The sequence below is a fragment of the Tursiops truncatus genome, chromosome 2, assembly GCF_011762595.2.
Source record: "Tursiops truncatus isolate mTurTru1 chromosome 2, mTurTru1.mat.Y, whole genome shotgun sequence".
NCBI lineage: Eukaryota > Metazoa > Chordata > Mammalia > Artiodactyla > Delphinidae > Tursiops > Tursiops truncatus.
The window spans coordinates 172,921,964-172,934,537 of NC_047035.1; the positions used below are offsets into that span (position 1 = coordinate 172,921,964).

The 12,574-nt window shown below is 35.7% G+C and overlaps 1 protein-coding gene across 1 annotated transcript in view; it reads left to right on the top strand.

Moving 5' to 3' along the window:
- The window catches only part of KIF5B (kinesin family member 5B), a 44,051-nt gene that overhangs the window by 15,528 nt on the left and 15,949 nt on the right, over nt 1-12,574 (top strand). The window contains exons 4-15 of the mRNA XM_019933534.3: nt 507-611; nt 1,096-1,144; nt 1,667-1,722; nt 1,807-1,894; nt 2,057-2,181; nt 3,647-3,751; nt 4,061-4,206; nt 5,462-5,610; nt 6,232-6,425; nt 7,296-7,364; nt 9,343-9,549; nt 11,442-11,585. Coding sequence (XP_019789093.1) covers nt 507-611; nt 1,096-1,144; nt 1,667-1,722; nt 1,807-1,894; nt 2,057-2,181; nt 3,647-3,751; nt 4,061-4,206; nt 5,462-5,610; nt 6,232-6,425; nt 7,296-7,364; nt 9,343-9,549; nt 11,442-11,585 — 1,437 coding nt within the window. The remainder of the gene's footprint in view (nt 1-506; nt 612-1,095; nt 1,145-1,666; nt 1,723-1,806; nt 1,895-2,056; nt 2,182-3,646; nt 3,752-4,060; nt 4,207-5,461; nt 5,611-6,231; nt 6,426-7,295; nt 7,365-9,342; nt 9,550-11,441; nt 11,586-12,574) is intronic.

Below are 12,574 nucleotides of genomic sequence, written 5' to 3' on the forward strand. Positions count from 1 at the left end.
CCTGTAATTTTCTGCCACTGCTACAGAGTATCTGCTTTTATCATTTATCTGAGCATTCCATATAAAGTAAATGACTGGCTTATTTTAGTGTCACTCATGTTACTCATTTCCATAACGTCAGAGAACAAGCACATTCCTAGCATGTGGATGAATTTGACTTGAAGTAGATGCAACAATGCAGATTTATATGCTGAGCAACTAACAAACATTTTCCTAGAATGTGTTCATTTACAAATGTGCATAATCTGATCTAACAATTAAATAAAAGGCTAAGATCAGTTGGTAACCCATACGGTTGGCATATATTATTTATGTGTAACTTACGAAAATATGTAACAGTTAAATTAGGTTTTTTTAGGTATTTTGTACAGCCACATTTTGTTTCACAAAAAATTGTGACAATTAGAATTCCTATCCTCTGTTGACTGTAAATTATAGATTAAAAGTTTTGCTTTTTAATTTGTATGTTACAGTTTGTTTAAGAACTGGTTTTGTTTTCTGTTTAGGGTAAACTTCATGATCCAGAAGGCATGGGAATTATTCCAAGAATAGTGCAAGATATTTTTAATTATATTTACTCCATGGATGAAAATTTGGAATTTCATATTAAGGTAAAATCATTGGGGAAAGGTTGTATTTTATTTTATTCCTAGAATAATTCTGTTCAGTACTTTTTCTTTTAAAAAAGTATTCTTAAATATTTTAAAAATTATCTTACAGGCAGGTGTAGCTGAAAGATTATTAGAATTAGTAAACTCAGATCCCTCATCTGCCATGGTAAACAAGTAAGCTGAGCCTCTCTTGCCTTAGCTGCCTTCTCTGTAAGATAAGGGAGTTTGGCTACAAAGCTCAAAAGTTGTGACTAATTACACCTAATTGTCTAATTTTAGGAGAAGATACAGAGTGGAAAATGTACTTTAGTTACATAAGGGGTTTGGTGGATTTAGGGCTTCTCATTAGAATAAGAGCTGTGGCTGTAGTCTAGATGGTACCTGGAACTCAGACCCCAGTAAATATTTAATGAATAGGTGAATAAATTACTTTGTAATTTTAAATGGTTGATTTTTCTTTTCCTTTATTCCCTCTGCCCTTTAGGTTTCATATTTTGAAATTTATTTGGATAAGATAAGGGACCTGTTAGATGGTAAGTTAAATTCTTGCTCTTCGATCGTTTTTCAATATACCACATACTGCTTTTTTTTAGTAGTAAATGTGAGACCATTTCTGAGTAGCCTATATGAAATTGACTTAAATTATAGGAAAAAGTTTTAATTGAATGCCTTTGGACTTATTGAAAGCATATATTGTGGGCGCTTTGTAAGTAGTAATTAGCACATTGGACTAGAGTCCGGGAGCCTGAGTCTTGAGTGCTCATCATCTGTCAGCTGTCGGTCAGAGACACTGTCCTTGGCAAACCATTGAACCACTCCAAAATGTGGGTGGCAGACGTTGGCCTGGACCTAAAATTCTATATTACTGCATTGGTTTCTATATAAATCTCCTACTGTTTCTATAGGCTTTTGCTTTTATAGTGATATCTACATATTTTTGAAGTTTATGTATTATTATTAGGCTGCTTGGGGAGAGAAACAGTTGATTGACTATTTCACAGCCAGTGTTAGAGTTTAGGGAAATGTTGTTAATGTTATTTATTTTTCTTTTTCAGTTTCAAAGACCAATCTTTCAGTTCATGAAGATAAAAACCGAGTTCCCTATGTAAAGGTATGTATAATACAGAATATTTAGAAAAGCCCTACAATAACATTTTTTTAGGATAGTGACATACTTTAAACATTTGTTTTACAGGGGTGTACAGAGCGTTTCGTATGTAGTCCAGATGAAGTTATGGACACCATAGATGAAGGAAAATCCAACAGACACGTAGCGGTTACAAGTAAGTAGCCTATGTATAAACACTAGTTAACGTACAAACTGCCTTAAAATATCTATCAAGTTGATTAATTGTAAGATTTTTCTTAGGTGAAATAATGCTGTAGAAATTATTAGTAAGGGAGAGCCGTGTTTGTTGATAGTTGTTTGTGTGGTTTCTTTGCAGATATGAATGAACATAGCTCTAGGAGTCACAGTATATTTCTTATTAATGTAAAACAAGAGAACACGCAAACGGAACAAAAGCTGAGTGGAAAACTTTATCTGGTTGATTTAGCTGGTAGTGAAAAGGTAAAATCTTTATATTCTGATAGATATCTAAGCATTTTTACGAACTTTAACTCAGATTTGGGCTTTTGCATTGTTTATTGTTATATATTGAAAATGTATATCAAATTGAATTTGGTAGCATTTTTGAGAGTTACAAGCATTTATGCCAATGCTTTGTCATTACAAATTTACTGTCATTTGGGCCACAGTCCAGTTCAACCAATAAGTGTTATCCTTGACTTAAGATGTGTACTTTTATTGAGAATGTGTTGAGTGTATGTCATTAAGAATTTTACTAGGTATCCTTTTCCTAATTTTTAGTATCTATTTTATTCATATTGGCAGTGAGCTCTCTCTGAAAACTGGTAACTATCCATTAGTCCTTTCGGATTTTGTTGTACTTCTTTCTTTCCGACGATTATTTAACTATTCTAGTCGTATACAGTCTGATTCTAGTTTATGTCAAAATCAAAATAAGTTCAAATGTTTTAATATTGACCTACATGTGAAACTTTTTTGCTGTTCTGCTAATCTGTTGTTTCTTCTGATTAGAATGACATACCTGTTCCCTTCTACGCAAAGTCTTATACACATACTTCAAAGCCCGTCTCTAATTTTGTGAATACTGAGAGGCTGTTTTTTCAGCCATCATTGCTAACATATTATTCTATTATCTTTAATATATATTTTATTTTTTTCTAATAGAAGCAGATTTGCTTATATAATATAAATTTGGTCTCTCTCTTTAACAGTTACAACATCAACATTATGCTTCAGTAAATTTTTTAAAGTTTCTCTTTAAAGGGGGTTAACAGGCCTCCCTGGTGGCACAGTGGTTAAGAATCCGCCTGCCAATGCAGGGAACACGGGTTCGAGCCCTGGTCTGGGAAGATCCCACAGGCTGTGGAGCAGCTAAGCCCGTGCGCCACAACTACTGAGCCTGCTCTCTAGAGCCTGTGAGGTACAACTACTGAGCCTGCGCTCTATAGCCCGTGAGCCACAACTGCTGAGCCCGTGAGCCACAACTACTGAAGCCCGCGCGCCTAGAGCCCGTGCTCCACAACAAGAGAAGCCACCGCAATGAGAAGCCCGTGCACCGCAACCAAGAGTAGCCCCCGCTCGCCGCAACTAGAGAAAGCCCATGCGCAGCAGCGAGCATCCAATGCAGCCAAGAAAAGGGGGGGGTAACAAATTAGTAAACTACAAATGTACGTGTAAATTGGTTAATTTCAGGAGCACACCTAAAAATAAAATTTGGTATCTTCTTAATCCCATTTTTGTCATGCAGCTAGTTACTTGACCAAGGTCTCAGAAGAGTCATACTCAATAAATAATGATAACTTACAGTAAATGCTTGGCAAATAAAATCATGAAACTTTCCCTTTTCTTTTTTACTAGTTACTGATGACCTCTGAGCTTTTTAGAAAATCAAAGAAAATCACCTAAACTCGTAATTTTGTTTCGTTTTTTTAAATCTTATGTATAGGTTAGTAAAACTGGAGCTGAAGGTGCTGTGCTGGATGAAGCTAAGAACATCAACAAGTCCCTTTCTGCTCTTGGAAATGTCATTTCTGCTTTGGCTGAGGGTAGTGTGAGTATACTTGTCTTCTATTTCCCTGTCGTTCGTTAGTGGAGAATTACAGATAGATACTACATGTGCATGGATGTGTGAGTGAAAGAGGGATTCACTGAATCAGTATGTATGAATAAGTTGTCTTTTAGGGATTTATTTTATAGTATTAGTATGTATATCCTAGTTTCCATCTTAATAACTAGCATTTAAAACAACTGAAATCATTTTGTAGTTTATTGTAAAAATATATTTCTACAACAAATTTTATTACATAGAAATCCATTGGTCCTCTGTTTTTTTTTCTTGTTTGTTTGTTTTTGTACATAGACATATGTTCCATATCGAGATAGTAAAATGACAAGAATCCTTCAAGATTCATTAGGTGGGAACTGTAGAACCACTATTGTAATTTGCTGCTCTCCATCATCATACAATGAATCTGAAACAAAATCTACACTCCTGTTTGGTCAGAGGTTTGTTGTTAAGAAAATGCGGTCTATACCGCCTCCTTCTCTGCTGCGATTGCTGCTTATCTTTTTTAAAAAATGTGTTTATTGAAGTATAGTTGATTCATAATATCATGTAAGGTATACAGCAGGCATACAGCATAGTGATTCAGTTTTATATATATATTCTTTTTCAGGTTCTTTTCCCTTATAGGTTATTACATAATATTGAGTATAGTTCCCTGTGCTGTAAAGTAGGTCCTTGTTGGTTTTTTATTTTATGTATAGTGTCTATATGTTAATCCCAATTGCTTCTTATCTTGTTGTAAGTGCAACAGAAGTCTTTATGTGATTGATACTGTCACCCATATTTTAACTTACTGGTTTATATTTTTGTCTCCTCTTCTGGACTAGAATCACCTGAAAACCAAGTATTACATTTACATACCCTCTGTAGAAAATGCTTGTTGAATTAAATAAAATTGAATGGGATATCAAAAAAAGAAAAGAAAATGCAGTCTAAATGTAGATAGGCCTTTTGTTTATTAAATCTAGGAAAGTTTCAGGTAGATATTCAAAGCAGTGTGTATTGTTAGTGTGCTAGACACAGTTTTTTAATTGAGAGGCAGGTAGTATAACCAAGGTCCATCTTGTAGGCTGCTTGGGTTTGAATTAAGTTTTAGTACTTAAATTTTAGTACTAAAGTTAGTACTATTAAGTACTAATTTTACTACTTAAGTTTTAGTACATTACAGTCAAATGTTAACTTGAGTCAAATTTATGTGAGAAGCTTCAATTCAGCATTAAAGAAAACAAACATTTGAATCAGATAATAAAGCAAAACCTGACACATAATCTCCTATGTTAAGCCTGTTGACATATGTGACCTGTTCACGTAGTGAGATAACCATATATGAGATGGCTAGCCTGGGAAAGTCAATAATGATGACTCTGTCTCTGATCATCATTGATAATTGCTTTTCTTAATTCAGCCTTATAAATGAATTGGAGAAATGATGGGCTCGTGTTTTTTTATACTCATCAGGTTTTGTTGTTGTTGTTTTTTAATCTATTTACAGATGTTGGGACTGACCCAAATTTAATGGATTGTAAATAAGCACCATACTAATTATAGCTCTTAGGATTTAGTCAACGATAACTGGACAAGAATAGTTAAGTTAAATTACCAGCCACACATGCATATATTACAGAAATATAGATACCAATTGAAAGTAATTGTCACATTCTTCCCCCCTCCCCTTTCCCCAACTAATTCTCTTAGGGCCAAAACAATTAAGAACACAGTTTGTGTCAATGTAGAGTTAACTGCAGAACAGTGGAAAAAGAAGTATGAAAGAGAAAAAGAAAAAAATAAGACCCTGCGGAACACCATTCAGTGGCTTGAAAATGAACTCAACCGATGGCGTAATGGTAATAACTTACGAATTTGTTGTTTTGAGTTTGCTGAATCCAGATTTAGACCTGTTTTATAAATTTAAAAGGCATTAGGGATCATCAGATAAAAATGAATAAAATCTTTTACCTTAAATTCTGATTTTACCTGAAATAATAAATAGAGGCATAAAGGCCAACTAGCTAGCTAAAGAAGTCTCAAGATGGCAAGATGCTTAGCTTAGGGTGAAATCAATTAAAATGATATGATTTGGTGACTGGCTTTCGAAGATGGGGGAGAGTCAAAGGTAATTCCAGGGCTTCCCTGGTGGTGCAGTGGTTGAGGGTCCGCCTGCCGATGCAGGGGACACGGGTTGGTACCCCGGTCTGGGAAGATCCCACATGCCGCGGAGCGGCTGCGCCCGTGAGCCATGGCCGCTGAGCCTGCATGTCCGGAGCCTGTGCTCCGCAGCGGGAGAGGCCACAACAGTGAGAGGCCCGCGTACTGAAAAAAAAAAAAAAAAAAAAAAAAGGTAATTCCAACTTTTCATATCTCGGGGACTGAGCAGATAAAGTTGGTAAGAGCTGCTGAAATTGAGTAAAATTGAAATTAGTTTTAGACAGGTGGGTTTTATTAACCATTCTGTTGTCTTATTTTAGGAGAGACAGTGCCTATTGATGAACAGTTTGACAAAGAGAAAGCCAACTTGGAAGCTTTTGCAGTGGATAAGGATATTACTATTACCAATGATAAACCAGCAGCCACAATTGGAGTTACTGGGAACTTTACTGATTCTGAAAGAAGGAAGTGTGAAGAAGAAATTGCTAAGTTGTACAAACAACTTGATGACAAGGTAGGTATTGTTCATGTTCAATTCTGTTTTAGAACATTTTTGATTTTTTTTTATGTTCTAATTTTTATGTTCTAATTTCAATATTATGGGTCCTTGTGACCTATATACATCTTCCTAGATTTCTGTTAACTTTTTCAAGATCATTGTATTAACAAAAAATATAAAATCACAGTCTCTGTTTGTATGTAGAAACTGTATATGAGGCGTATCTTTTTTTCCCTTTTCTTTAAGCTAAAAGAACTTTCAAAAGGAAATTTGGCATGGGTCCTCGGAGAGCCTTAATGAAATGTTCGTAGAATCAGGGATCTGAGGGCTCTAATAATAAAAGTGGTGCAAGAGATTAGACAGAGGGAACAGAATTGAGTGGAAATAATATCTTATGCTTTGATTATATCAGTAGTGTGAAAAATAGCACAATTTTGAACCAAGTAGAGAGGGTGGGAAGAACAACAGTAAAGAGACCAGAAGAAAACTTTTCTGGCTTTGTTTTTGGTTTTTGTTGTTAGGTGATGTTTTTATTGTATTTTAAACAGAGATGGTAGGTAGGTTTGAAGTGGCTACATGGCTTTATTTTCAATACAAAGCTTTCAACATGTTTATTACTTTTTAGCATTTAAAGTATTTAATGAATCGCTTTCATAAACATAAGCCTTTTTTTCTTATTGTGTGATAAGTATGTTACTATGATTGATAATTGAAATTCCATCTGTTTCAACGCCATCCTAAGATAAGAGATTGGAATAAGCTATGTTGAATTTGGAGAAAATGACTTCGAAATATTGGGGGGTGGGAAGTAATCAGAATTTGTGTTAGGAATCAGTTAGAACCAGGTTGTGAGCTACTTTGTTAACCTGTTACTAAAAATTCTAGGATGAAGAAATTAATCAACAGAGCCAATTGGTAGAGAAACTGAAGACCCAGATGTTGGATCAGGAAGAGGTAAACTGAATACCTGTCATATTGCTTCCAGAAAAGCTTTATAGTCTGTCCATGTCACTTAAATATAAAAGATGGAGGCACCTACAGAGCTCGGAATATACTCGAGTACATTTAAAACAGTTTTGAATATGTTCGTGCTTCACTGTGGGTATCCTATGAGACCAGTACATCATACAGACTGAAGCAAAGATTGACTTCCTCTTAAGGTTTTTGGGGGTTGGGTTTTTTGTTTTTTTTTCAGTTTGAGTTCTGACTGGCGGGGGGAGGATGACTTTTTTCTTTTTAACTCTGTCTTCTTTCCTTATACAGTGCTGTTTTGTCTTATTTTCCCCAAAACATTTCTTTCTTTTTTAAAAAATTTATTTATTTAATTTATTTATTTTTGGCTGCGTTGGGTCTTCGTTGTGGTGCTTGGGCTTCTTGTTGCGGAGCATGGGCTCTAGGCACACAGGCTTCAGTAGTTGCAGCACACAGGCTCAGTAGTTGTGGCGCGCAGGCTCAGTAGTTGTGGCACACGGGCTTAGTTGCTCCGCACCATGTGGGATCTTCCTGGACCAGGGCTCGAACCTGTGTCCCCTGCATTGGCAGGCGGATTCTAAACCACTGTGCCACCAGGGAAGCCCCCCAAATCATTTCTTACTGATCCTTGGGAAAGACTTACTACACTGAGCTGGAGTAAGCTTAGATCCCCCCTCCCTTTATGAAGCATATTTCGTCATGGAAATGATGAGGGAAGGAGTATAAAAAACAGTTAAACACAGATATATGTCTAAAGGGATTATTAAAGAAAATACTGATTTCTGAATTGTATTGGCTTTGATTTTAGTAATTTGTAGTTCAGGGTATGACTTTTATCGAGGAAATGAGAATGTCAGTGAATAAGATCATTTTTTACCCCTTCACCATTTCTACCCTCATCTAACTTGTTCATTTCTGTCATCTTCACTTTCATCTTATTTCTTTCAAGTTCCTTCTCTCTAGTTTTTCACTGTGGACCCTCATTTCATCTCACTTGGCAGAATGGGGGGATAATTGAAAAATGGTCCTTTGTTTAAGGTTTGTTCTGGGGATGGGAGCAAAGACTATACAGCTTCAGTGAGAGATACCCAGCATCAGTGAAATTAATCCTGGTCAGATCATCTTTATTCTTGTTTGACCTCTCGCATTGTTTCTCAAAGGAGCACTAGTAACATTGCATAATTCTCCATTTATATGGTTCTGTCCTGTACATTATAGTAGGACAGTGGGCATCCCTGGCTTCCACTTCGAAGTGCCTTTGGCATTCTGCCCCATTAGAAATACTCCTGTACATTTCCAGATGCCCCTACTTAAAAGCCACCGACCCTGGGTGACTACAGTATTCTCCTAACTAGTCTCTTGGCTTCTTCCAGTTCAAATTTTATTTACTGATAACATGTTTTCCTGAGGCATGGCTCAGGTGCCACCCTCTGTTGCCCAAAGAAAATCTAAACTTTTAAAACATTACTGATTTCTTTCTTTTTCTGTGCCCACTATTGTGAGCCTTGTATGCCTTTTTCTTTCTGTTATGTTAGTTTGTACATGACAGAAATCTTCCTGTCATAGCCACCTTCTCCATGAATACCTGTCCAGAAATATCCCCCCCCCGTTTCCTATACTACCAAGCAGTTTGTCATGTCCTATCTCCTTTATGGCTCTTACATTTCATTTTGTATTGCATTTATTTGTGTACCTGTCTTTCTTCTACTAGATTCCTCAAAGGAATCTTTGATTTCCTTTCCATCTCCCACAGTGTCTAGCACAGAGCCTGCACATAGTAGCCATTCAGGAAATCGGTTGAATGAATAAATGTTACCATGCATAAGAACATCCACATTTCATTCCCGTTGTGATTTGCAAATGATAACGGAAATAGGTTATTTTTGGTTTGTATACATTTTAAAAACCTGTGTACATTTAAAAACCTGGGTAAAACAGTTATTTTTATTCCTTTGTATAGCTTCTGGCATCTACCAGAAGGGATCAAGATAATATGCAGGCTGAGCTGAATCGTCTTCAGGCAGAAAATGATGCCTCTAAAGAAGAAGTAAAGGAAGTTTTACAAGCCTTAGAGGAACTTGCTGTCAACTATGATCAGAAGTCTCAGGAAGTTGAAGACAAAACTAAGGAATATGAATTACTTAGTGATGAGCTGAATCAGAAATCGGTAGGCTATAGTTTTCTTTCCTAATACTATACAACAAGTATTCTTAATTGAAAAATTACCTAAGTAACTTATTTCTATATAAGCTCAAGATTGATAACGTCAGTTCTTAAGGAACTCAAGTGTCAACTTTATTTCCTCCCATAATGAAGCCTTAAAGGTGGAGGGAGGAGGGTTATCTTTTTAGTTTCTAAACATCTATTAATACGTAATTAAATGCTATTTTAAAACATATTGACTATTCCAAATATTATTCTACTGTTAAAAAAGTAAAAGTTGGCTTCTAGTTGCTCAGTAAAGTTATTAGCTAATTGTTCAAACTAGAATTTAAAATGTGCACGTAAAAATAAAATAGCAGGATATGTAACTTCATGTAACTTATGTTTTGTTCACTGTTACGTTTCCAGCACTCGGACCAGTGCCTTCCTAGGACAGTGTAGTTGGATCTTCCTTGTGATTCCCCAGGGGATGAGGGTTTTGTTTTCATAGCTGTAAGGTGGGAATTGCTGCCCCCCAACAGTGATGCCAGAAATAGTATATAGCTGTGATTGCTGCTGCAGTATTTTGAGTATCACCATGGATGAGCTCTTTTTCTTAAAAGTTTTCTTGTTGTTAATGCTAACTTCTTGTTTAGGAATCACATTTAGAGTTGGACCCAGGATCACTGCTCACTATTTATCTCCCTATCCGTGTCAAGTGTCTAAAGGAAATCAGTCAACACTATGAAATGGCATTTTTAAAAGGCTTCCTGCCCCTGGAGAAGTTCCTTTTCCCTTTTTAACCTCCCAGCTTACAGTTAGCTTGTAGTTACAGTTTAATACCATGGAGATCAAGACACCTTTATAACTCTTAACTGAGTTGCATTATTAGCAAACCTAATTTCTGTTTGGAAGAACAGTAGGAGTCTCTTACAACTCTGTAAACTGTAAGTGGGTCCTTGGTCACTGATTTCAGTCTTTAAGACAGTTCTGTTTGTGTCCCAGTTTATATATCAGCACTGTATTGGTAAGGAGTTAGAAACCCCTAGAGTGTTCTGCTTCTTTTTATATGCTTACAATATTGCTGTTCAGCTGCCAGAGAAAATGTCTGGTAATTTAGACCTGGTATTACACTGTAGGTCAAACTGAGTGAACACACAGTATACCGCTATTCAGATACTTAAGGAAATGAGCAGCTGAAATGATACTAAAAGATATTGACTAAAAGTCAATAACCTACATTTAAAATGCAGTATCTGATCTGTGATATAATGAATAGTTTTACAGCAACCAGATTCGGTTGGGTTTTCAAAATTGTGGTGACTTTGTTGCTGGTAAGCCAGGTAGTGTTTTAAATTTATAGTTATAGTAATTTAACTCAGGTAGTAATGCTACTTTATCACTCTCTCCTGGATAATTGCTTGTATCATAGTACATAGTAGTAGTAATTATCAGGTGGATTCTTTTCAGAAGCTAAGTAGTATATAAAAAGCAGATGAAGAAAACATACCAGCCATCTAGAAGACTGTGAGTTGCATTCTAACACTTATTTTCTCAGACTCAGTTTCCACAAACATACCATACTATGGTCATAAATGAAAAGCAAATATAGTTAATTTGGAAGTTTTCCATTTCTAAGTAGAAAACATTACCCAATCTCAAAAATGAGTGAAATAATACAAACTGTTTGCCCTTAATGCAATTACAATATAGCTACTTTACATGGTCTCTTAGGCCTAAAATATTTTTTAAGTTTGAGCTGGGAGCTTTCGCAGAACTCAGTAGAGAATTCAAGAAAATGAAAGCAGAAAATAATGGTTTTGTGAGTACTAGGTGAAAACTTGAAATACCTGTCAATATTTAAATTGATCTTTCATTTAATAGATTTAACAGTACCTTTTGTTTTGGTTCTGTTAGGCAAGTTTAGCAAGTATAGATGCTGAGCTTCAGAAACTTAAGGAAATGACCAACCACCAGAAAAAGCGAGCAGCGGAGATGATGGCATCTTTACTGAAAGACCTGGCAGAAATAGGGATTGCTGTAGGAAACAACGACGTAAAGGTAACTGTAATTACCAAATATTAAGCATGATAATCTTCACACAATTCATACTTTCATTTTTCACAGAGTTCTTTTCATACCCATTATCTCCTCCTCACAACAGCCATTTGTAGTAGATGGTATTAACTTAATTTTAAATAGCCGAGGAACAAGGGGGAGAATAAGGGGTGCTTGGGGAGACATGCTCGGTAAGTAGCATTTATTTGGACCCCATGTTTGTTTTTTTCCTCTTTGTAAAGGTTTTGTGCTTAGAAGTTATGTTAATAGATTACCACACAGGAAGTATGTAATTGAAACAACAGTGAAAATTAGCTCAAGGAGTAAACTGTGAATGAATTTGATTGCTTTAAACGTTTAAAAAGATGAAAGGTGAGCACTGCTAATTAATGCTCTCTCTCTCTTTATTTTGAAAAATTTCAAACATATAACAGTAAAGAGAATAATATGAACCTTAGTGTTAATCAGTAATCAAAATTTTGCCACACTTATTTTTTCTTTTCTAATAATCTTTTTCAGGGTGCTAATACTGGTTATATTAGCACTAGCTTGTGGTAAAAAAAAAAATTTGTGACCTGGTAGATTTTAAAACTTAGACCAAAAAACCAAAGACTCTTAACTGCAAAAACATACACATAACGTGAAAGATTTGTATGTTGTAGTAGGTATTTGTTTAGACTTCCTTTTTTGATTAAAGTCTAGTTATAGTAACAAAGTAAAGTCTAGTTATAGTAACAAACCCAAACTTAAACTTGGGTTTATAGTGAGAACCAACTAAGCAGCCGTTTAACAAGAGTTGGAAATGAAATAAAAGTTTTCGCTGTGGAGCACACGTTCCTTCTGTTAGATGTTATTCAGAGCTACTGTTTGTTGATGGAGGCAGGCCTTCGTTCTCGTAATCATGTCATTTTTTAATGCTGGCTCACCTCATCGAAACAGAGCAAAGTGTTGTTATTAAATGCTGGATGACATGGCTTGCTCTTTCTTCCCCA